The sequence below is a fragment of the Stegostoma tigrinum genome, chromosome 1, assembly GCF_030684315.1.
Source record: "Stegostoma tigrinum isolate sSteTig4 chromosome 1, sSteTig4.hap1, whole genome shotgun sequence".
Classification (NCBI taxonomy): Eukaryota; Metazoa; Chordata; class Chondrichthyes; order Orectolobiformes; family Stegostomatidae; genus Stegostoma; species Stegostoma tigrinum.
Genome location: NC_081354.1, coordinates 117,119,288 through 117,143,316, shown reverse-complemented (window position 1 = coordinate 117,143,316; position 24,029 = coordinate 117,119,288). Strand labels below are relative to the sequence as shown.

At 40.7% G+C, this 24,029-nt stretch overlaps 1 protein-coding gene across 1 annotated transcript in view; it reads right to left on the bottom strand.

Annotated features, from left to right (window-relative positions):
- Positions 1-4,116: 4,116 nt before the first annotated feature.
- LOC125455331 (melatonin receptor type 1A-like) overlaps positions 4,117-24,029 on the bottom strand; it is a 57,366-nt gene continuing 37,453 nt past the window's right edge. The window contains exon 2 of the mRNA XM_048537108.2: positions 4,117-5,486. Within this exon, the coding sequence (XP_048393065.1) occupies positions 4,618-5,486 (869 nt within the window). The 3' untranslated portion in view covers positions 4,117-4,617. The remainder of the gene's footprint in view (positions 5,487-24,029) is intronic.

The following is a 24,029-nucleotide window of genomic DNA, read 5'->3' as shown; positions in this document are numbered from 1 at the left end:
CCCACAGTCCAAAAATGTGCAGGTTAGGTGGATTGGCCATGCTAAATTGCTTGTAGTGCTAAGGGATGTGAAGATTAGGTGGGTTATAGGGGGGAAGGGTCTGGGTGGGATGCTCCAAGGGTTGTTGTAGGCTTATTGGGCCAAAGGGCCTGTTTCCACACTGTACGGATTCTATGTGTTCTAGAACCATTTTTTAAAAAAGGACCTCCATTTGTCAATGGAGTTATCTTGTGGGTGGGCCATCAAACTTTAAAGGGAAAGATGAAGTTTATAAAGTAAATCACAAAACAGTAATGTTGCAACTCTCAGACAATAACTGGATGAAAAAGACTCAATCCCATAATGGCAAGCTTTGATTTTAAGATCTGCATGGACGTAGTTTGCATCTTACTTAGTGTTGTGAATGCTTAAGAACAGAAGGTGCAAGTAACCACCTCCATTATACATTTGCTTATAAAAAGGACAAAAATGAATCACTAAGCCTCAATCCCCAAAGGTGTAGAATAGGTATTATTTATATTTTTGCCTTAAATTATGTGATTGATCTTTCAGAATGTCTAATTTTTATACTTTTCCAGGTTCTCAGGATACTGGATGAAAGAAAAACAACAGAGATTGGGCAAGTTCTGGTCAAGGTGACCTTTCATTTTCATCAGTGTCATAAAACTCACTGTATACTACATTTAAAATAAAAAATACCATTCAAATTACCTCTTCAACTTCAAACCATTGCAGTAGATTTTGCCATTTGATATGTTAAGTCACCTTATGCCTGGGATTCATACTCTGTTCTAAAGTGCATATGAGGGTTGGAAATCAGACACGTCTTCCTCCACTTGAATTACTTGTTGCATAATCATTCTTATATTCAATTCTGTTCGACTGGATTTTGTAGGTGGCAATAAATTCCTGTCACTTGGACTGAGAATGAGAGGGGATCCAGTTTCGGCTTGCAGTGCCACCCAGTTTTACTGGTAATCACCAACGAAGGGTAATCCCCCACCTGCTGCTGCCATCAGAGGACCAGGGAGCACAGAATTGTGTGAAATGATTTGTAACTTTTATTTTATCATTTGCTTTTAGTCCAGATGTCATACAATCTATTGTGAGTAGGTAGACTGGATAATTACCAAGGGAAAAATATTCACAGAAACAGTTTCCATAAGTACAAATAAAATCCCCAGGGTGTTTGAAGTAGAAAGGGTGTTTTGGGCATTGAAATTGTCCATAGATTTCCAAATTGTCATCGAGTCATAGAGATGTATGTCAATGAAACAAACCATTCAGTCCAACTTGTCCATGCTGGCCAGGTATCCTAAATTAATCTAGTTACATTTGCCAGCACTTAGCCCATATCCCTTTAAATCCTGCCTATTCATAGGCCCATCCAGAAGCCTCTTAAATGCTGTAATTGTACCAGCCTCCATCACTTCCTCTGGCAGCTAATTTCATATACGTACCACCTCCTGCATGGAAATGTTGCCCCTTAAGCCCCAATTATATGTTCCCTTCTCAACTTGAACCTATGCCCTCTAGTTTTGAACCCTTGGAAAAAGACCTTGTCTATTTGCCCATTCTATGCCCCGCATGATTTTATAACTCTCTGTAAGGTCACCCCTCAGTGTCCGTTGCTCCAGGGAAAATTGCCCTAGCCTATTCAGGCTCTCCCTGTATCTCAAACCCTCCAACCCCAGCAACATCCTTGTGAATCTTTTCTGAACCCTTTCAAGTTTAACAACACTTTTCCTATAACATGGAGACCAGAATTGAATGCAGTGTTCCAAAAGTGGCCTTACAAATGTCCTGCATTGCCACAAAAACAAGACATCCCAACTCCTATTCTCAGTGCACTGGCCAACTAAGGCAAGTGTATCAAACTCCTCCTTTACTATTGAGTCTAACTTTATCTCCACTTACAAGGAAGTATAAACCTGTACCCCTAGATCTTTTTTGTTTGTCAACACTCCACAGAACCCTACTGCTAAGTCCTGCCCTGATTTGCCTGACCAAAATGCAACACCTCACATTTATTTAAATTAACCTTCATCTGCCACTCCTCAACCCTTCAGCCCATCTGATCAATGTCTTATTGTAGTATGAGATAACATTCATTGCTATCCACTACACCACTAATTTTGGTGTCATCTGCAAACTTGCTAACCATTCCTCTTATACTCACATCTGATTCATTTATATAAATGATTTAAAGAAATGACCCAGCACCGATCCTTGTGGCACACTGCTGATCACAGGCCTCCGGTCCGAAAAACAACCTCCATCGTCACCCACTGTCTCCTATCTTCAAGCCTATTTTGGGTCCATTTGATTGGTTCCCCCTGGATTCCCTGCAATCCAACTTTGCTAACCAACCTGTTGTGCAGACCCTTGTCAAACATCTTGCTGAAGCCCATACAGTCAACATCCACTGCTCTGCCTTCATCAATCCGCTTTGTCATTTCTTTACAAATCTGCAGCGTGCACTGAATTGATCAATGAAGCATATCAGATGTAAAATTTGTGTCGATTTTAGTGAATGTCAAACAGCAGACCAATCAGCTTCAGCCCTTTTGTCTTTGTCAACTTACGAAATGCAGCTTGATGAGAAGCAGATTTTAGGGCTGTTATGGTGTAGTTGTAGTGTGCCTACCTCTAAAACAGGACTAGGTAGGAACTGCTGATGCTGGAGAATCTGAGATAACACGGTGTGAAGTTGAATGAACACAGCAGGCCAAGCAGCATCAGAGGAGCAGGAAAGTTTGACATTTCGGGTCGGGACCCTTCTTCAGAAATTCAATTGCAATTGTGTTCATTCAGCTTCCCACCGTGTTATCTCTAAAACAGGTAACCCAGTTTCAAATTCCACTTGCTCCATAAGTGTGGAATAACATTTCCTAACACGTTTATTTAGAAAAATATCTTGCCATATGTAGCATTGAACCCTAATCTATCCTTTAAATGGACACTACTGCTACCTACTGCATTTTGATTGGAATTGGCAGGTCTCCTTCCCATTGCACACACAGAAAATCTCCTTTCCTGCCCACCTCCTCCAACAACACTTCCACTACTGCATCTGGAAACCTCAGAGCTGACTCACTTCCCTATTGAGCCATTCGTCACTCCTACTCCAGATTAATTACATGCATCGTGATCTGATCCAAACACAACACACTGCTTCTTTAAAACCTGATGGAAAAGCTTAGGGCCAAACAATCATTGCTAACCCTGACAGAGTCCTGCCAATTAGCTGTGTGGCTAACACTGGCTGGATCCAGAGATTATTCTTTTTTTAATTTAACATTTTTCCTACTCAGCCTTTTCAGAGGTGTTCTTGCACAGCTCTGGAGCAGGTAAGTCTTAATCCTAGGCCTCTAGGCCCAAGAGTCGGGACACTGCTCCTGAGCCACAAGATGGCCCACGTAGAGATTATTCAAGGGAGCAGGCAACATGAAGCTGGTGTGCTGGCACCTAGTAATTACAAATTGCAATCCTTAAGGTTTTTTTGCAGAGGTTTCCCAATTTAGGTCCCAATGGGATTCACTCCCATCTGACACAATGCACTTAGCCTATCAACTGATCAATTATCAATATAGTTGAATTGAATTGAACTGAATACTTTTGCCACAAAAGTTATGCGCAGGATATGTTAGCCTGTGAAGCAATTATGCACTCTTGACCTTCAAAACCAGTTACATTACGGAAACACTTCAAATAAGTTTTTTCAAAACACTGAAGCCAAAACTGTCATATCAAACTTCATAAAAGCACTTTTGGTAAAACTAATATCATATTTATATACAAGAACAATGCACCCTAACCAAATTAAACATCTCATTTGATAATTGGCAACTCAGTTTTTTCATGTCTGTTCAAAAATATTTTGTATTTTGCTAATCAAAGCGAAGTTGGTAAACATGCTAAAATACTTTCTTTTATCACTTTCTGCTGTGATTGTGTTTTAAAATATAGTTTCAAATTTCACTGTGTACTTCAGACTCAATACTATTTACAACCTGAATGATTCTGATTTTAAAATCCACTTCTGTAAATATAATTTTTATTTAAAAAAATGTCTAATATGCTGCAATCACAATGTGATTTCAGCTGGCTGTTTGTTTCCAATCTTAGATATCCTGAAAGAGAAGATAGGTCACTGGACCTGAAATGTTAACACTGAATTCTCTCAGATGCTGCCAGATCTGCTGAGTTTTTCCAGCAAGTTCTGTTTTGTTTGTGAATCTGTAACAGAATTTCAACTTATAGATTTGAGTCTAAGTTAAGATACTTGTGTTCAAGTGTTCGATTTTAATTATGGGTTTTCCTATTCTCATTTCTGTAAGAGTTTATCAATTATTTTAAAATAAATATTCTCTCTCCATACATATTTTAACATAGATATCATTATAGTCTAATGAAATTTGCTGCTTCCTAAAATATCTGTAGCTGCTGTATAATAGAATTGTACTGTTTTCATTAATTTGTAAAATAACATATGTATTAAATTCAAATATAAGTTTAACAATCATTGACTATATGTTTTGCTTTCCATCGATTCTATATTATGTGCTTTTTGTTTAAGATTCATTGGCTGGCACGTGAAGTGAATGCATGAACCATTTAGACAGAATCTACCTTCACTTGATTATTGTTTGTCATCAAAGGAGAAGGTTTACTTTTATTTCTGTCAGGCACATCATTTGAACTCTCTGGGAAGAAAATCCTTGCAGTGCACAGAGAGATTATAATTCTCTTGTACTCTCTTCTGAAATTCTGATTCAAAAGTCCATAGATAATTGCATTAAGGCAGCTATTGAAATATGCCATGAAGTAACTCGCCACAAAGAGCCACTCTGGAATTCTTGGGGCAATTGTATCTGGGTTGACAGCCACAGCAAGACCAATAAAATTAAGGGGTGCCCAACAAACAGCGAAGAGTACAAAGACCACAAACATTGTCACAAAGTTCCGCAACTCGTGGGGCTTCAGCTTGAGTTTCATGACTGGCTTCACACGTCTTCTAACCTGGATGACAAGCACCCATATTCTCAAGTAGCAAAAGGTAACAATGGCAATGGGGAGGATGAAGTGAAAGAACACCACCGAGACAGTGTAGGCAGAGCTCACTGACTGCACAAATGTACAAGAGTAGACTCGCTGGTCATATTGCAAAGATCCCACAAACAGGTTTGGTATGATAGCGATAAATGTCAGGATCCAAATGAGGATTACAAAACACAAGGAGTTCTTCTCACTGTAGAGCTTGTCGTACTTCAGACTATGGCAGATGTAACAATAACGATTGATGGCAATGCCGGTAATATTGAAAATTGATCCGATCACACTCACACCCATCAGGAAACCACTGATTTGACAATGCATGTAGCCCAGATTCCAGCCATTGTGAAATATGGATGTCAAGACCATGGGGTATGGGTAGATTGCCACTATTAGATCTGCAACAGCCAGGCTAACAACAAATATATTTCCTGTTTAAACAAAGAAAGAGAAAAAGGCAGTTAAATGCTTTTATTAATATGCAAAGCACCATGCTTAGTTAAGGCAAACAATTATGTATATCATATTTTCACAAACAAATATTTGTTGAAAATTAATTTGAAACGTTAATTGTGAACAGTGTTGCATTATAAAACACAATGTAAACAAGCAAAACCATTGATTTTTATTACTAAAACATATTTTAGTGATCAGCTTCCGGATGACTTAGCATGGCCAATCCACTAAACCTACACACCTTTGGACTGTGGGTGGAAACCCATGCAGACACGGGGAGAATGTGCAAACTCCACACAGACAGTTGCCCGAGAGTGGAATCAATCTTGGGTCACTGGCACTATGAGGCAGCAATGTTAACCACTGACCCATCGTACCATATGGGATTAACTCAGTTTAGGAAACCTAGTCAGTGCGGACGAGTTGGGCCAAAGGGTCTGTTTCCATGTTTTATAATTCTATGGCTCTATTAAAGCCATCCAGCTGCGTTGGTGTCTCCTATCTTTCAATCAGGTAATGGCTGATCTGATTCTCATCTTCATGTTTCCACATTTGCTCAATACCTCATGTTAGATTTAAATAACAAAATATTTCAAAATTAGTCTTTAAATTTTAACTTAGCCAGCATTCATGTTCTGTTGTGCAGGGTATGGCGATAGAGTTCCATTTTTGTATGGAAAAAATACTTTCTGATTTCACATTGAAGGGCCTTATTATTATAAGGACTTAGGGAAAAAGAATAATGACTAAATTGTTGCATTAACACTTTTCCTTTTTATGTGTCACCTGTCTTACTTCCTTTTACTTCTTACATCTTTGAGTCTGACTAAAGTGGAAACCATGCCTGACAAATTTATTAGAATTTTTTGAGGAAATTAGGTAAGAGGTATAGAGAGTGGACAAAATTTGGCAGATGGAATATAATGTGGGAAAATGCTAGGTAATGCACTTTGGCAGGAAGAATAGAGTAACTCAATATTATTTAAATGGAGAAAGACAACAGAAGAGGGGGATTTGGAAGTTCTTGTCGACTGAAAAGTAGAATCAAGTTCACCCAGCAATAGGAAAGGCAAATGGAATATTGGTCTTTATTTCAAAGAGAGAGGAATATTAAAGTAGGCAGGTTTTACTAAAACTATGCAGGTAGTTCTGCTGTAACATGTGTTTCGTTAACGTGAATTGACTGTAACGCAGATGAATAGTGGATGCTGTTTGGATAACAAAAACTTTCTGCTGTATAGGTATCGTGATTTTCCACAGCAATTTCCCTATAACATGATTTTCTATGATGATTTTCTATAGCATGAGGTCACATAAGAATGCAACTATCACGTTATAGGAGAACCTACCTGTTCAAGACACTATTCAGACTACACCTGGAAAACTGTGAACAGTTTTAGATTCCTTATCTAAGAAAAGATTTCCTTCTTTATTTACTCATTTTAGTGGGTTGTGGGCGTCACTGGCGGGCCAGCATTTATTGCCTGTCCCTAGTTGCCCTTGACATGGTGGTGGTGAGCTGTACTTGAACTGCCGCAGTCCACCTGCTATGGAGGAAGATATAGAAAGATATAATAAGTCCCATCAGAATATAGGGCTGCTTTCTCATTGGACAGAGATGACTGGTAGAGATTTAGCCTGAGGGTCACCACACCTCAGGAGAGGGGAAGGGCAGAGAAGGATTCTCCTTTATGGTAACCTCTACTGGTGTGAGGTTTGAATCCGTGCTGTTGGTACTACTTTAAATCACAAATCTTGGATGCCATCCAAAAAGGATGACAAGGCTGATTCCCAGGTATGAAGGTCCTGTCTTATGAGGAGAGGTTGAATAGGTTAGGCCTGTACTCATCAGAATTTAGAAGAATGAGAGATGACTTTATTGGCACAAGGATATTCGGGGACTTGACAAAGTAGATGCAGAAAGGTTGTTTCCACTTGTGTGAGAGTCAGGGTCCAGAGGACATAATCTCAGAATAAGGGTTCACAGCTTTAAGATTTAAGAGATTAGGGGGAATTTCATCTCTCAGAATGTAATGAATCTGTGGAATTTGTAACACAAAGGGCTTTTGAGGTTGGGCCATTAAGTATATTCAAGGCTGAGATAGACACATATTTTTTGTTAGAAAGGTGATCAAAGTGAAAGGGAAAAGACAAGAAAGTGGAGTTGATCAGAGATGATTCCATTGAATGCTGAAGCAGACTTGATGGACTGAATGGCTTACAAGTGTTTCTACATTTATGGTCTTTGGGTTCCTTTGGTATTCAAAACTTAATCAATCTCTGTCTTGTTTATTTACTATGATTGAACATCCATAGACCACTGGGGCACAGAATTGCAAAGACTCATAGTGAGTTGAGTGATGAAATTTCTCTTCATTTTATTCTTAAATATCTGACCAATTATTCTAAGATTTTGCTGTCTGGTTTTAAATTGTCCAGCGAAGGGTATCAGCCACTCAGCATCTACTCTTACAAGATTTCAACAGCTCTTTTGTATTTTAATGAGCTTGATTCGATCTTTATACAGAACAATAGCAGAGAGAGAAATAGCAACAACACACTGAGATGACTGTCTTAAACCACTGAAATTTATTTCGCAGCCTCTGCTCTTTTTATATCCGTTCATGGGTTGTGGGCATTACTGGCTGGGCCTACATTCATTGTCCATCCCTGGTCCATCTTGAGATGGTAGTGATGAGCTGCTACCTTAAACTTCTGAAGTCTATTTCATGTAGGTAGATACGCAATGCCATTAGGGAGGGAGTTCCAGGATTTAAATAGGAGTTCCAGGATTTATGACATTCTGATTTTTCTTTTGTGTTTGAGCGCTGTTTGGAGCAGTCAAAAATGATGGCCTGATGTCTTGATATGATCTCAGCCCTGATTTCCCACCCTCAATTTTTTTCAATTCCCAATACCTGACTCAACCTTTTGCAGGTCTCTAATTCCCTGCCCTCAGATTCCTGGTCCTTGGTTTCCTTTTCCCTATCTTCTGATTTTTCATGTTCAGTGTCCTGACTTCATCGGCCCAAAGGCAGCCTTCAAATTCTTACAGCAACTCAAACAACAATTGCTGGCACAAAATCACAAGTAAAATATTCAATTATGGTAAGCACAACCTTTGTAAAGTAAATGCAATACCATTTGTAGAAGCCATGCAATCTCATGTCGTGTGATAAGGCATGGCATGATTGGATGTCATATGGTTAGAATGCCATGTGATCAAACCTCCAGGAATGTTCCAAACAGAAATAAAAACAGAAAATGTTGGAAAAATGGTCGGCTTTTCTGGCAACATCTGTGGAAAGAAACAGCAACAGCATTTAACTTCGAAATATCAAAGCCTTGTAAAGTTAACCCTTGCTTTCTTTCGGCACAAATGCTGCAAAAACATATGAATAAAGGAGCAGGAGTAAGCCATGTGCCCTTCGAGTCTGCTCAGACATTTAATAAGATAATGCTGATCTGATTGGGAGCTTTCCATTTGGTCTTCTTTTGGAGATTGCTATTGCATCATGGCACTGTTAAAAGTCTATTGTGAAAAAGCAATACAGAATGTTTGGAATCTATACATTAGATTTTACAATATTCCAATACATAACTTCCCTGTACTTTTTCAAAATAGTACTACTAGATTTCTTTTTATTCCCAACGAGAGGGTGGCATGAGTGTCAGTTTCGTGGGTCATCCAAAAGACAGCACCTCCATTAATGCAGCCTCCCTCACAATTACACTGGAGAGCCAGCCTAGAATTTTTGTGATTAGTTTGGGAGAGGAGATTGCTATCAAGTGTGCCATAGCTGACAAAATGCAAAATCTTTTATCTGTTTCAAGAAACAACAGCTTTCATTCCATTAGTCAAAGTGCATTGGTCTACTGACATTCTGTTTTTACAATCTTCTAAGAAATCTAAGAGCTTTAAAAATGTAGACGACTTCCTTTATACTGAGAGATTCACTTGCTCGGTTCTATTTTAAGCTTTCAGTCATAGCTAACTGAAAATATTGGAACAGAGTATGCCATGCAGCACACTATACAGACCAGTTGCAGCACTATTTAAAAAGTAAAGTTATATTGGTACTGATTTGTATTTACAACTGCATATTCCTACATCTTTCATTGTACGCCAGGCCAAGCTATTCACCAGTCCTTAGAAATACATCATCTTTCAGCCCCCTCTAAATTAATGCTACTTTTTGCCTATACACCTATAGCCCAGCAACCTATCATTGTTCTATGTGGGGCCATCACATATAGGGAAGCCTTCAAACAATTCAAAATTGTAACACTCACTTATAAGTACCAAAAGTGGAGCAGGAGCTGCAGCGCAAACAAACTGCGTCCGTGTGAGAAATAAATATTTCACAATCAAAGAGTAATCACTGTACCTAGCTGTCATCTACTGGAACTGGGTGTCACTTAAGGCCTGTTTGGCTTGTACTACCCAGGACTGTGTGATGTATCATGCACGAGGTGATGATTCTGCAGCTCAATATCTTCATCTTCATTCTCCTCCTCCTCAGAAGTCTGGTACCTCAAAAGCAGAGGAAACATGTGAGTTCTCAAGGATGTAGGAATCATGGCAGCTCTAAGGTACGGGATGCAAACTTCTAAGACTTGATACCAGTGATCAGAAATCAACTGCACATTGAGAGAACAGAAATATGCTTCTTTTGGGCGGCATGGTGGCTCAGTAGCGAGCACTGCAGCCTCACAGTGCCAGGGACTTGGGTTCGATTCCAGTCTCAGGTGACTGTCTGTGTGGAATTTGCACATTCTTCCCGTGTCTGCATGGGTTTCCTCTGGGTGTGTGGGGTTGTGGGTGTGGGTGTGTGGGGGGTGTGGGTGTGGGTGTGGATGTAGAAAAAGACTCATTCATGTTTTCTCTGCTCCCTTTCAGCTAGCTAAACTTCTATCCATGTCAAAATATTATTCCCTGGATTATGAACATTTACTTTCCCAAACAGCTATTTATGTTACACTTTATCAATGCCTTCTGGAAATATAAGTACCAAATATCTATTAGTTCCAACTTATCCACAACACAAGTTCCATCCTTAAATAAATTGATTAAATATGATTTCCATTTCACAAAACCATGTTGACTCAGCCTGAATACCTTGAAATTTTCTAAAAGCATCGTCAGAATATCTTTGATAATATCTTTGATATCTCCATTGCATTGATACTTTCGCAGAATCAGGCTAGGTATGAGAATATGTTGAAGATACAATATAACAAATTAGTTGATCCATTATTTAAAGATGGCCCACACATCTTCTCAAAGCAAATATACACAACACAGGTTCAATAAGGATTTTTGAGAGCAGATGTTTACGAAGAAGGTGCACTTCAATGAAGAGGCAATAAGAAGCTGTGCCAGGGATTCTATGAAATTGACCTGCATATTTAGTCAATACCCGGGCTTCTTTGAAATGTTGAGGTAGTGGCGGTGTGGGCATTTGTTTGTCATGTGACTGACACTTCAGAAGAGTTCCGAGAATTTTACATCAAAGTTGCTGCTGCTGTTCTTGTTGTTTGTGTGAATTTGAAGGCTTGTCACAACTAAATTATGGCCTTTTCATATTATATTTTGTTGTTCTTCAACTATCCTGGTCACACCTTCTGATTAAAGGCCTTCAACAATTATGAGGCAAACAGCATAATGAGCCAAATGGCCTCCCCCGGGCCGTAACAATTCAGTGAGTCTATAATTCAATGTCACACATAAAAAACAGTCACTTTGGTAACTCAATAGCCAGGTGTGCATGACAAACTGCTATGGAAGCTTAACTTTATGTCATGGTTATAGTTTGAAGGGCTTCATTAATACAAGATAAAGTTGAGTAATTTGGAGATGAAAATGAGGCCAGCTCTGAGGTCTGCCTGCAGAAGAGTCAACATGACCTCCTCCCGGGTCTACTTAGCTACAATCCCATGTAGTTTACGTCCAATGAAGACAGAATGGTAAATTGAAACTTTTACAATGTTAGGTGCAAATTTTAAAATATTGACATAAAGGAAGAGGCAATGAGAAGCACACGTGATGAAACATAAGTTTAGTGAAAATGTTTTGATAAAAAAATCACCAGACTCAAAATGTTAACTCTGCTTTCTTCCCACAGATGCTGCCAGGCCTGCTGAGTTTCTCCAAGAATTTCTGCTTTTTATTCAGATGTCCAGTATCTGAAGTTTTTTGTTTTATTTGAGTTAGGGGAACTTTGTTTCAAAGGACACTGGAATGTTCACTCTAGTAAAGCAGAAAAAGGGCTCCTGTTAGAGAAGGGAGGAACATTTGACTTAAATCAAAGTCTACAAAGTCTACAGAGTGTTGCCTAATGCACAAATGTGGCACAAACTTTTCAGTTGTCGAGAAATTAACTAGGAACACCATTTCTGTGGTTTAATATGTCAGTTGTCTACGAAACAATATTAGTCTATGCTGGTTCTAATTTGTTTATTTTAGTAAAAGTCCCATAATATGAAATCTTGCACGGTTCTTTGAATCAGTCTCTTGAAATTCACATCTCTTTTTAACTTATTGATTGCAAATAGCAATTTTAACTAAACACTTATATTGTTCTATTAATTCTCCATTCTGTTGCTACACTTTAATATTCAAGCCCTTCTCCCTAAAATATTATTACTTTTAACACTGCAATTGTGTTAGAAAGCTGGAAGAGCAGATTGATATATGCTGACCCCATAACCCTAGAGAGATTCAATTCTGCAATAAATCTGTGAGTACAAATCTAGCTTCAGTGTTGCAAGACTTGTGGTATTTTGAGGCACACAGGAACATAGGAACAGGGTCAGCCTATCCGGCACCTTGAGTCTGTTCCAACATTTAGTGAGATCATGGCTGATCTGTGGCCTAATTCCATATACTTGCCTTTGGCCCGCATCCATTAATACCATGCTTCACAAAAAATTATCGTTCTCGGATATAAAGTTAATAACTGATCTAGCATCAACTGCCATTTATGGAAGAGACTTCCAAAGGTCCACCACTCTTTCTGTGGAGAAGTGCTCCTTAATATCTTTCCTAAACAGACTGGCCCTAATTCTCAGACTATGTCCCCTAGTTCTAGAATCCCCAAACAGTGGCAAGAGTTTATCTTTATCTATCCTGTCGTTTCCTGTTAATACCCTGAAAACTTCACTTAGACCATGCCTTAACCTTCTAAATTCTGGAGCAAACAGGTATAAATTTGTGTAATTTGTCCTCAGAACCTAATCCTTCCTGCAGTGTGCTACCCAGATCTGTTCATAATCCCCCAAGTGGGGTCTAATCTGGGTTTTATATAACTGCAGGATATTTTCTGTACACTTGTGCTTCAGTCCTCCAAATATAAACGCCAGCATTCCATGAGCATTTTTGATTACTGTCTGCACCTATTCATGACATTTTAAGGATCTATGCACATGAACTCACGTCCTTTTGACATCCATTGTATTTAACTTCACACAGATGATTTGGAGTTGGGGATGAAGTGTGGTGTGTCAATATTTGCAGATGACACTAAGGTGGGTGGTAGAGCAAAGTGTGCAGAAGACACTGAAAGTCTGCAGAGGGATATAGATAGTCTAAGTGAGTGGGCAAAGGTCTGGCAGATGGAGTACAATGTTGATAAGTGTGAGGTCATCCATTTTGGTAGGAACAACAGCAAAATGGGCCATGTTTTAAATGGTAAAAAATTGTAGCATGCTGCTGTGCACAGGGACTTGGGTGTCCTTGTGCATGAATCACTAAAAGTAGGATTGCAGGTGCAGCAGGTGATTAAAAAGACAAATGGAATTTTGTCTGCCATTGCTCGAGGGATGGAGTTTAAAAACAGGGAGGCTATACTGCAGCTGTATAGGGCCCTGGTGAGGCCACACCTGGAGTACTGTGTGCAGTTTTAGCCTCCTTACTTGAGAAGAGATATACTAGCACTGGAGGTGGGCAGGGGAGATTCACTCGGTTGATTCCAGAGTTGCGAGGGTTGGATTATGAGGAGAGACCGAGTAGACTGGGATTATACTCATTGGAATTCAGAAGAATGGGGGGAGATCTGATAGAAACATATAAGATTATGAAGGGAATAGATAAGGTGGAGGCAGGGCTGTTGTTTCCATTAGCAGGTGAAACTAGGGCCAGAGGGCATTGTCTCAAAATAATGGGATGCAGATGTAGGACTGAGGTCAGGAGGAACTTCTTCACCCAAAGGGTTGTGAATCTGTGGAATTCCCTGGCCAGTGAAGCTGTTGAAGCTACCTCGCTGAATGCTTTTAAGCCAAGGCTAGATAAATTTTTGAACAGTAAAGGAATTAAGAGTTATGGTGAATGAGTGGGTAAAGGGAGCTGAGTCTCAAAAAGATCAGCCATGATCTTATTAAATGGCGGGGCAGGCTCAAGGGGCTGGATGGCCTACTCCTGCTCTGAGTTCTTATGTTCTTATATCATCTCGAAAGTGCCCTGATCTATCCCTTTTTGGTTCAAAATGGATAACTTCATATTTGCTTACATTGAAGTCTATCTGCTGCAGTTTTGTCCTTTCACTTAGTCTTATCAATATCCTTTTATAACTTTGTGCTATTATGCACATTGTCTACAATGCTGCCTAACTTTCTGTTATCAGCAAAATTGGACACAGGGTTTTCTTTGCCATTAAGCAAGTTGTTAATAAATAGCGCGAATAATTGAGGCCTTAACACTGATCATTTTGGGACACACGATTACATCCTGCCAATTTCAGTACCAATCCATCATCCCTACTTTCTGCCAACTGCCACCCAGCCATGTCAGTAATTTGTCCTTAATTTCATGGTCTTCTCCCTTACTTAACAGTCTCTTATGTGGGTCATTATTAAAACCCTTCAGGAAGTCTATACAAACAACATCCAGAGACATTCCACTCTCCAATAACATTAGTTATATCTCTTCAAAAAATTCAATGAGTTTTCGCAGGCAAGGCCTACCTGTCATGAATCCATGTTGGCTCTCCCTGATTAACTGAGAACTTTCAAGATGTTCAGCTACCTCATTCTTGATTATGGACTCCAACAATTTTCCCACCGCAGATGTTAGACTAACTGATATGTAATTTCCTGATTTTCCTCTTATGCCCTTCTCAAAAAGTGGAGTAACATGAAAGATGATAGTTACAACATCTACAATGCGCTCCCCTATTTCTTTTAATACTCTTGGATGGAAACAGTTAGGTCCCAGTGATTTAAATCCATTAATTTATGAATTACCACATTTGGTCTTTGTTCCTGAACGGTCATTGATTTCTTTGGAACTTCCAGCAAACTATCTTCCTTTTCTACTGTAAATATTGAGGCAAAGTACTTGCTTAGTATGAATGCTATTTTTTGATAGTCATTAACAATGCCCCCAATTTCAGTCTTTAGTGTGCCTACATTGCTCCTGACTACCCACTTTCCCTTCATGTAACTATAACCTCTCCTCTTATTGATTTTGGTGTCCTTTGCAAGTTTCTTTTCATAACCCCTTTCAATATTTCTTGTAAGCCAGACAACGAGGAGTTTCTTTTCTCAGAGGATGTTGAATCTACGGAAGTATTTCCTATAGAAACCTGTCACTGTTGGGTTGTTAATATTCATGGTTGAGAGAGACAGATTTTTAATCAGTAATGGAATTAAGGTTTATGGGTAAAGGCCAGGAAAGTAGAGTCGAATGTTATCAGATAATCTACAATCTCATTGAATGGTGGAGTGACAATGATGGGCCAAATGGTGTACTTCTATTTCTATGTTTTACAGTGAAGCACTTTGAGACATCTGCTGGTCATCAAAGGCATTATATAAATGCAGGGTTTCTTCATTTTTTAAAAAATTCTGAGATATTGATAGCTATCTAGCAGCAAACAGTGGGTTTGGGAACAGGTGGCCTTAGAAATAGATCACAAATCTTTGAAATTAGTCCTATTAATAGGAGGGGGCCATCAAACAGTATATAATTCAGAAAGAGATAGAAGGCAAGTGGAATTGTGAAGCTTATCAAGATCAATGAATAAATTACAGACCAGGAATGCCACCGGGACCAAAAGGAATACTTTGGTAGCTACAAACAAATCAGATGACAAGTTAAATGATGGAAAGGTAATGGCCTAGTGGTATTATCACAGGACTGTTAACCCTTTTCTGATGAAGGGCCTAGGCCCGAAACGTCAACTTTTGTGCTCCTAATATGCTGCTTAGCCTGCTGTGTTCATCCAGCCCCACACTTTGTTATCTCTCGTGTTCTGGGGACCCAGGTTTGAATTTTGCCAAGGGATAGTGGAATTTGAATTACATAAATGCTTGGAATTAAGAATCTAATGAAGACCATGAATCCATTGCTGATTGTTGGAAAAACCCATCTGATTCACTAATGTCCTTTAAGGAAGGAGAATGACTCTTAACTGCCCTCTGGGCAATTAGGGACGGGCAATAAATGCTGCCTCACCAGCAACATCCTCATCCTGTGGATGAAAAAAAAATACAGATAACAAACAGCAAGAATTATAAAGCTGGAGAGAATTTGGAGTTTACAAGGGACTGCCAGATAACAGTCTGCCTTCTCACACAGATGGATATGCATGTAAAATTCTCTCACTTTTTCATTCATGGAGATGGTGGCTCAGTGGCTAGCACTGTTGCCTCAAAGCACCAGGGACCTGGTTTGATTCTAGCCTCAGGTGACTGTCTGCGGGAGTTTGCACATTCTCCCTGTACCTGCGTGAATTCCCGCTGGGTGCTCTTGTTTCCTCCCACAGTCCAAAGCCCTGCAGGTTAGGTGGATTGGCCATGCTAAATTGCCAACAGTGTCCAGGGATGTGCAGGCTAAGTGGATTAGCTACAGTAAATGTGGTGTTTACGGAGATAGGGCAGTCTCTTTGGCATGCTCTTCTGAAGGTAGGTGCAGACTTGATGGGCCAAATCGACTCTTTCTGTACTGTAGAGATTCTATCATTCTGAAAAATAGACCCTCAAAATGACTTTATAGGGTTGAAAGCCAGGCTTGTGGCATGGTGTTTTGAAGAATGAATCAAGATATAAGAATAGGTTTTCCCACAGCAGGAAAAACAATGCTAAAGATTTTCTTAGCATTTCTGCAGTGGCGCATTTGGAAGTTAAATAAACATGTATATGTCTTACATGATTCTTACAGAGCTTGGTATGTGTCAGTAAGTTCTCTTTTATAAAATTGCAGTTATGGTAGGCCTTCGCAACAAGATATTTCAGCTTCTGTCACAACTCTGATTGAAAAAGTGTACTGGAAATCAAGCCCTAATATTACCCAAGTTGTCATAAATGACAGAAATGTCTAATTTAATCACTAGGATGTTTAATATCTGATTGTGATTAAGATAAAATAAACTGACACCAGGTTTCATGAACAAAAAAGAAAACAAAAACTTGTGTACAAACAAATGAAACTATGTTTACTGTGTTAGGAACAATTAATTGCTAATGCAAATTTAAACTATAGAACATCTTAACCCATTCACAAATGGAATGAACAACACAGATGAGGCAGATTTTCTAGAATATTGTGGGTGGAGAACAGAGAAAGGAACAAAGTCTGTAGACCAAGAAAACAAATTAAAAAGGGTTGAGAGGGGTCACTTTCTCAGTTTTTTTTTGTCACTGGCAATGAAATATTATTGTTGACCATGGCAATGCTTAATTAGGTATCACGTCAATTTGACCTGGGTCTTGGCTTGAGGGAGAAGTTCTCTTTCTGTTGCAGTCTTTCTTAATATTTTGGTTTCATCCTGCTGACAAGAGGAAGGTGAGAGAGAGGAGTAAGAGACAGAAAAAAAAAGAGATCTTCCTTGCTTGCAGGCTTTGGAGGTCCAAGAGCTCAACAGCTCTCTCTTTTCTCAGTTCCATGATAAATTGCTACTTAGAAACTATTGAAATGCTTTTGCCAGTCAACTTCTTTTTTTAACCCAAAGATATCTGGTGCCAGTTCATTTCTCAAAGGTATCAAATCCAGATTCTCTGAAAAGGTACATACTCTGTGCAACAAATGAAGAGCTCCACACAGTTACACTTTGCATTGAATTATACAAAACATACCAGTAATCCAAAACTTCAATTTCCATTCCATATTTACAAGTAAATTCCTTGCACTTTTAAAAACTGAAGTAGAGGAATTGTGAAGACGAAATGGATAGCCGGTTTGGTTGGGCATCATACAAGGTCAGCTGGCAGTTTTAAGGCAAGTGCGATTATGAAAAATTCCAAAGTGGAAGATATTATTCAGACAAACAAAATAAACGTCCTTAAAACAAAACATTGTTGTTTCTAAATTTTTCTCATTAAGAGATGCCAGGAACATAAAATGTATTGTTTTTAACAACGTTTGTTCTCCAATCTCTGAGTTCTCAAGTGCATGAGGGTTCATAAACATTTCTTTTGGGAGATGGCAATAAATGTGTCTCTTTAGCCGAGAAAACTATAATGATTTATAGTGAAAAATACCTTAAGCAGCACAAACACTGAGTGGAGATATGATATTTTTCTTGGTAGGAATATTAGAAGAACTTCCAAAAAGGAATTTGGCAGCAATACCCATTGAGTACGACATCAATAATAAGTCGCTGTGGGATAAATGCTTTTGACAAAACGTGTGAATGGTAAAAGACTGATAATTGATATTGCAGTTTTAAAACTGGAGACAAGGGGAAATGTCAAATATGAAATCGGTGGATAGCAGCACTTGCTATCCAATTGTTTTACAAAGAAAGGAACCAGCTCTATGAAACTATTAGAGATATCTGGAAATCATTTTTGAACTTTATTGTCCATTAAAATACATCATGAATGTAATAATGCACAATATATTGTCACTTTACATTTTTTTTTCATTATTATTGCATATATATTAATTTGTTTAAAAAAGAAAAAGGGAAACGTGTTAGCATTTAGTCAGATCTGGCATACATACTTGAGACCAAATGCAGCTAGGAAACAGGTGATAATTATATCTCATTTAAGAGATTATTTGGTCAGTAATTGATTGGGTATATAGATGGGGAACAAGTAATAAGTGTTGGCATTTTGTAATCTTAAAGTGAAATAAAGCACTGAAAGAGAAAGATGGTGCTTCAATTTTGTCGAACTAAACTTAAACCTCCAATGTTCAACACTGAGGAATGTCGTAACAATAACCCACATGAAAATGTCATATGCATTGTGGTCAGAACAACGTGGGTTCGCTAAAGAGTAGGATCTAACATCTAGTTGTCTTCAAAGTCTTTGTAATAATGTTTACTGTATCAAAGTAACCTGTAGTGAGTTGCTAACATGCAAAACAATGTGGTTAGACCAGGATAATAAAATGTGAGGCTGGATGAGCACAGCAGGCCTAGCAGCATCTCAGGAGCACAAAAGCTGACGTTTTGGGCCTAGACCCTTCATCAGAGAGGAGGATGGGGAGAGGGAACTGGAATAAATAGGGAGAGAGGGGGAGGCGGACCGAAGATGGAGAGTAAAGAAGATAGGTGGAGAGAGTATAGGTGGGGAGGTAGGGAGGGGATAGGTCAGTCCAGGGAAGACGGACAAGTCAAGGAGATGGGATGAGGTTAGTAGGTAGATGGGGGTGTGGCTTGGGGTGGGAGGAAGGGATGGGTGAGAGGAAGAACCGGTTAGGGAGGCAGAGACAGGCTGGACTGGTTTTGGGATGCAGTGGGTGGGGGGGAAGAGCTGGGCTGGTTGTGTGGTGCAGTGGGGGGAGGGGACGAACTGGGCTGGTTTAGGGATGCAGTAGGGGAAGGGGAGATTTTGAAACTGGTGAAGTCCACATTGATACCATATGGCTGCAGGGTTCCCAGGCGGAATATGAGTTGCTGTTCCTGCAACCTTCGGGTGGCATCATTGTGGCAGTGCAGGAGGCCCATGATGGACATGTCGTCTAGAGAATGGGAGGGGGAGTGGAAATGGTTTGCGACAGGGAAGTGCAGTTGTTTGTTGCGAACTGAGCGGAGGTGTTCTGCAAAGCTAGAATACACCTCCTCCCACCCACCCTCCTGCAAAAATTCCATCCCCTATTCCCAATTCCTCCGCCGCATCTGCTCCCACGATAAGACATTCCACTCCCACACATCCCAGATGTCCAAGTTCTTTAAGGACCGCAACTTTCCCCCCACAGTGATCGAGAACACCCTTGACCGCGTCTCCCGTATTTCCCGCAACACATCACTCACACCCCGCCCCCGCCACAACCGCCCTAAGAGGATCCCCCTCGTTCTCACACACCACCCTACCAACCTCCGGACACAACGCATCATCCTTCGACACTTCCGCCATTTACAATCCGACCCCACCACCCAAGACATTTTTCCATCCCCACCCCTGTCTGCTTTCCGGAGAGACCACACTCTCCGTGACTCCCTTGTTCGCTCCACACTGCCCTCCAACCCCACCACACCCGGCACCTTCCCCTGCAACCGCAGGAAATGCTACACTTGTCCCCACACCTCCTCCCTCACCCCTATCCCAGGCCCCAAGATGACATTCCACATTAAGCAGAGGTTCACCTGCACATCTGCCAATGTGGTATACTGCATCCACTGTACCCAGTGCGGCTTCCTCTACATTGGGGAAACCAAGCGGAGGCTTGGGGACCGCTTTGCAGAACACCTCCGCTCAGTTCGCAACAAACAACTGCACCTCCCAGTCGCAAACCATTTCCACTCCCCCTCCCATTCTCTAGATGACATGTCCATCATGGGCCTCCTGCAGTGCCACAATGATGCCACCCGAAGGTTGCAGGAACAGCAACTCATATTCCGCCTGGGAACCCTGCAGCCATATGGTATCGATGTGGACTTCACCAGTTTCAAAATCTCCCCTTCCCCTACTGCATCCCTAAACCAGCCCAGTTCGTCCCCTCCCCCCACTGCACCACACAACCAGCCCAGCTCTTCCCCCCCACCCACTGCATCCCAAAACCAGTCCAGCCTGTCTCTGCCTCCCTAACCGGTTCTTCCTCTTACCCATCCCTTCCTCCCACCCCAAGCCACACCCCCATCTACCTACTAACCTCATCCCATCTCCTTGACTTGTCCGTCTTCCCTGGACTGACCTATCCCCTCCCTACCTCCCCACCTATACTCTCTCCACCTATCTTCTTTACTCTCCATCTTCGGTCCGCCTCCCCCTCTCTCCCTATTTATTCCAGTTCCCTCTCCCCATCCCCCTCTCTGATGAAGGGTCTAGGCCCGAAACGTCAGCTTTTGTGCTCCTGAGATGCTGCTTGGCCTGCTGAGTTCATCCAGCCTCACATTTTATTATCTTGGAATTCTCCAGCATCTGCAGTTCCCATTATCTCTGGTTAGACCAGGATGTGGTTTTCCTCTATGACATTGGAACAAGTAGGTCCTGATGTTGCCTGCACTTAAAGATGATAGAAGCAGCAACCTTCAACATATGCAGCAGTTCGTACAAAGCAATGAGCTGGCATGGCCAAAGAACTTGAATAACCTAGGTTTCTTGCTCCAACTTCTACTAGGAATATAATTGACGAACATAGAAGGGAAGAAGCTGAGCTGACATTGCATTTTTACAAAAACAGCCTGACACAGAAGTCAGTGTCCTGGAAGAGTGAAATGTTAATTAAAAACTCTCCTGGACATCTGACCTGATCAAAGTGCTTATTGAAAACATGATTAAAAAATATTGTGTCTGTAATTTATGGCATAAACTTGTTCAGTAATATTTACGGACAGATTTGTAAACTGTTTGTATGATGGTCCCTGGCAGCTGTGTAAAATGGTTTAATACCAAGTCGAAATAATGTAATGTAAAGGATTTATCCACTTGTGAAGATAATGGTAATATCTAGCCTTTGATCCGCTTGAAGAACTTAAGAAGTGCAGAAATTTTTGCTTGAGGAATATTCAAAGTTGAAAGAATTGAGGTTTAGAATATCCTTTGGAAATTTTATTGCTCATTGTACAGAAACCATTCTATGGAAACCATAGAGTGCAATATGTATGTACTTACTGTAATGTGGTCATGACAAGCACCTATCAGATAAATTTGCAGAATAGGTCAAACTGGTACAGATGCCCAATGATCACATCTCATGATTGGAAAGAAACACAATCACAATGGTAAGAGCTTCACTGGAACTATTTCATAAACAGAACTCTGCAATGATGTAGCCAGTGGCTAACTGCTCCCAATAACGGACAAGGGCATTGCCTGAGCTCACATGCAGCCAAACAACTGGAAAAGGCCCTAGAATTAATTCCTGAAACAAAAACAGAAATTGCTGGTGAAACCTACCAGGCCTGGTAGCATTTAGGGACAGAAAGCATTGTTAAAGTCTCAGCTCTGATGACTTCATTAGAAGTGAGGAGTTAAAGAAGAAATCTTTCAAAGGGGGAGGACGAGCTTGGTCTGGCGGGTGAGGGTCGTGCTGGAAGGGGATAGTTCAGGATATTTTTTCTGGGAAGAAGCTAATACCCCTGAGACCATCCTGATAGGGGATGGATATGTAAAGGGGTTACACTTTTATGGTGAAGAGGAGGCAGCTAGAGCACACAAACTGGAAATTTTGAAGCTGACGTAAACGACAGAAGAAATGCAGATAGAAGTACAAAGGAACTGGACAAGGACCGAATGCAATCGCGCTGAGGTAGGAAGAGATGAGTTCTGTGGGGTAGGAGCAGGCAGAAACAATAGTCTTCCCAGGCAGGCCAGTTTGCAGATTTTCAGATGGAGGTAGAAGCAAGCTGTGTGGGGTTGGGGTACGATGAGCTGGGAGGCAGAGATTCTTTGATGAGATGAGGTTGGTGACAGTCGTGAACACAACAGCCTGATGTTTGATGTTTGGCTAATGGTTCAGAGCATGGAAGGTCAGAAGGGATAATAAATACACAACAAGAGATGAGGTTGGGGGGGATGAAGTTAGTGGGTAGGGGAGGAAGGCGCCAGAGGGGTGTAGGTATCCCTGAATTATTGCATATTGTGTTCCTTAGTGCCTAAAGATAGGAGGATATGTCCAAGAGTTGGCACTCAGAACCTGGATTGCAGAGATAATGGGAACTGCAGATGCTGGAGAATCCAAGATAATAAAATGTGAGGCTGGATGAACACAGCAGGCCAAGCAGCATCTCAGGAGCACAAAAGCTCCTGAGATGCTGCTTGGCCTGCTGTGTTCATCCAGCCTCACATCTTATTAACCTGGATTGCAGAGATCAGTCCACCAGACAACAACAGCACCACCTTTGTCAGCAGGCTTAATTACAAAGCCAGTGTGGACACTGAGAGCATGGAGTGCAGTTAGTTCAGAGGGTGACAGGCTTGAATGGGTGATGGGTGGCTGAGAAATTAAGGTAACCAATGTCTCATCGACAGTTCTCGATGAACAGGTTGAGTGTAGGTAAAAGGCCAGAGGGATGATTCAAAGGTGGAGGGACAGTGTTGGAAGTGGGTGAAGGGGTCGGTCGGATAGGAAGAGGACTGTTGTCTAAAGAAGTAGGCACAGAGGTGAAGACAATGGAACAGTTCAGCATAATGTTGTGCCCAAAATTCGTTCAGGTGTGCGTACTTGATGATAAAATTAAGACCATTGCTGAGTACAGAGTGTTCCGCATCAGAGCATGGAAGGTCAGAAGGGATAATAAATACACAACAAGAGATGAGGTTAGGAGGGGGGATGAAGTTAGTGGGTAGGGGAGGAAGGCGCCAGAGGGGTGTAGGTATCCCTGAATTATTGCATATTGTGTTCCTTAGTGCCTAAAGAGAAAAGGATTTTTGTTAGCACATTGACTAAGCCAGTAGATGAAGCCGAATTTGGGGCAGGGCAGTTCTGAGCAAATGTGATATGGTGCTGTTGGAGAGGGAAGTCCAAGAGTGTGCATTTACTGATGCATAGTGCTGAGTGTGGATCTCATGATGTGGCAAGAACAGTTTCTGAGGAGCATTGTACATCACAGAGATACTTGTAATCCTGGGTGGATTCAAAACACGAAGGATGAAACTTGAGTTGGAATCCACATGGGGTGAATCTAAGCTGGAGATATTCAATGAGGAATGTGATGTTGCTGTGGAAATGAGGTTTGACAAAGACTTTGTCAGATACCAGGAGAGAAAACAAAAGTAATGATGGTGAACAAGAAGAAAGGTTAGAACGGCAATCTTATCAGAGAGAGGAGCAGAACTTCTTAACGGTAAACATATCTGGGAGAGGTGTGGCAGTGAATTAAATACTAAATTAGTACAAATAATTGCAAATACCGGAGATATGAAACAAAAACAGGATTTGCTGGCAAAACTCAGCAGGTTTGGCTGCATCTGTGGAGAGAAAGCAGATTTAAAATGTTGAGTCCAGTGACTCTTCATCAGAACTTTAATTCCTGATTTTGCTCAATGAACTGACCACAGCCTCAGTGGTAGTTACAATACAGCAGATAGGAATGACATCCAAGGCCTACTGAGGAGAAAATTCAGTAAGAATTCTCAGTCCCGTTCCAAATATGGATGCTTCTGCTACAAAGATTAGACTTGCTCAT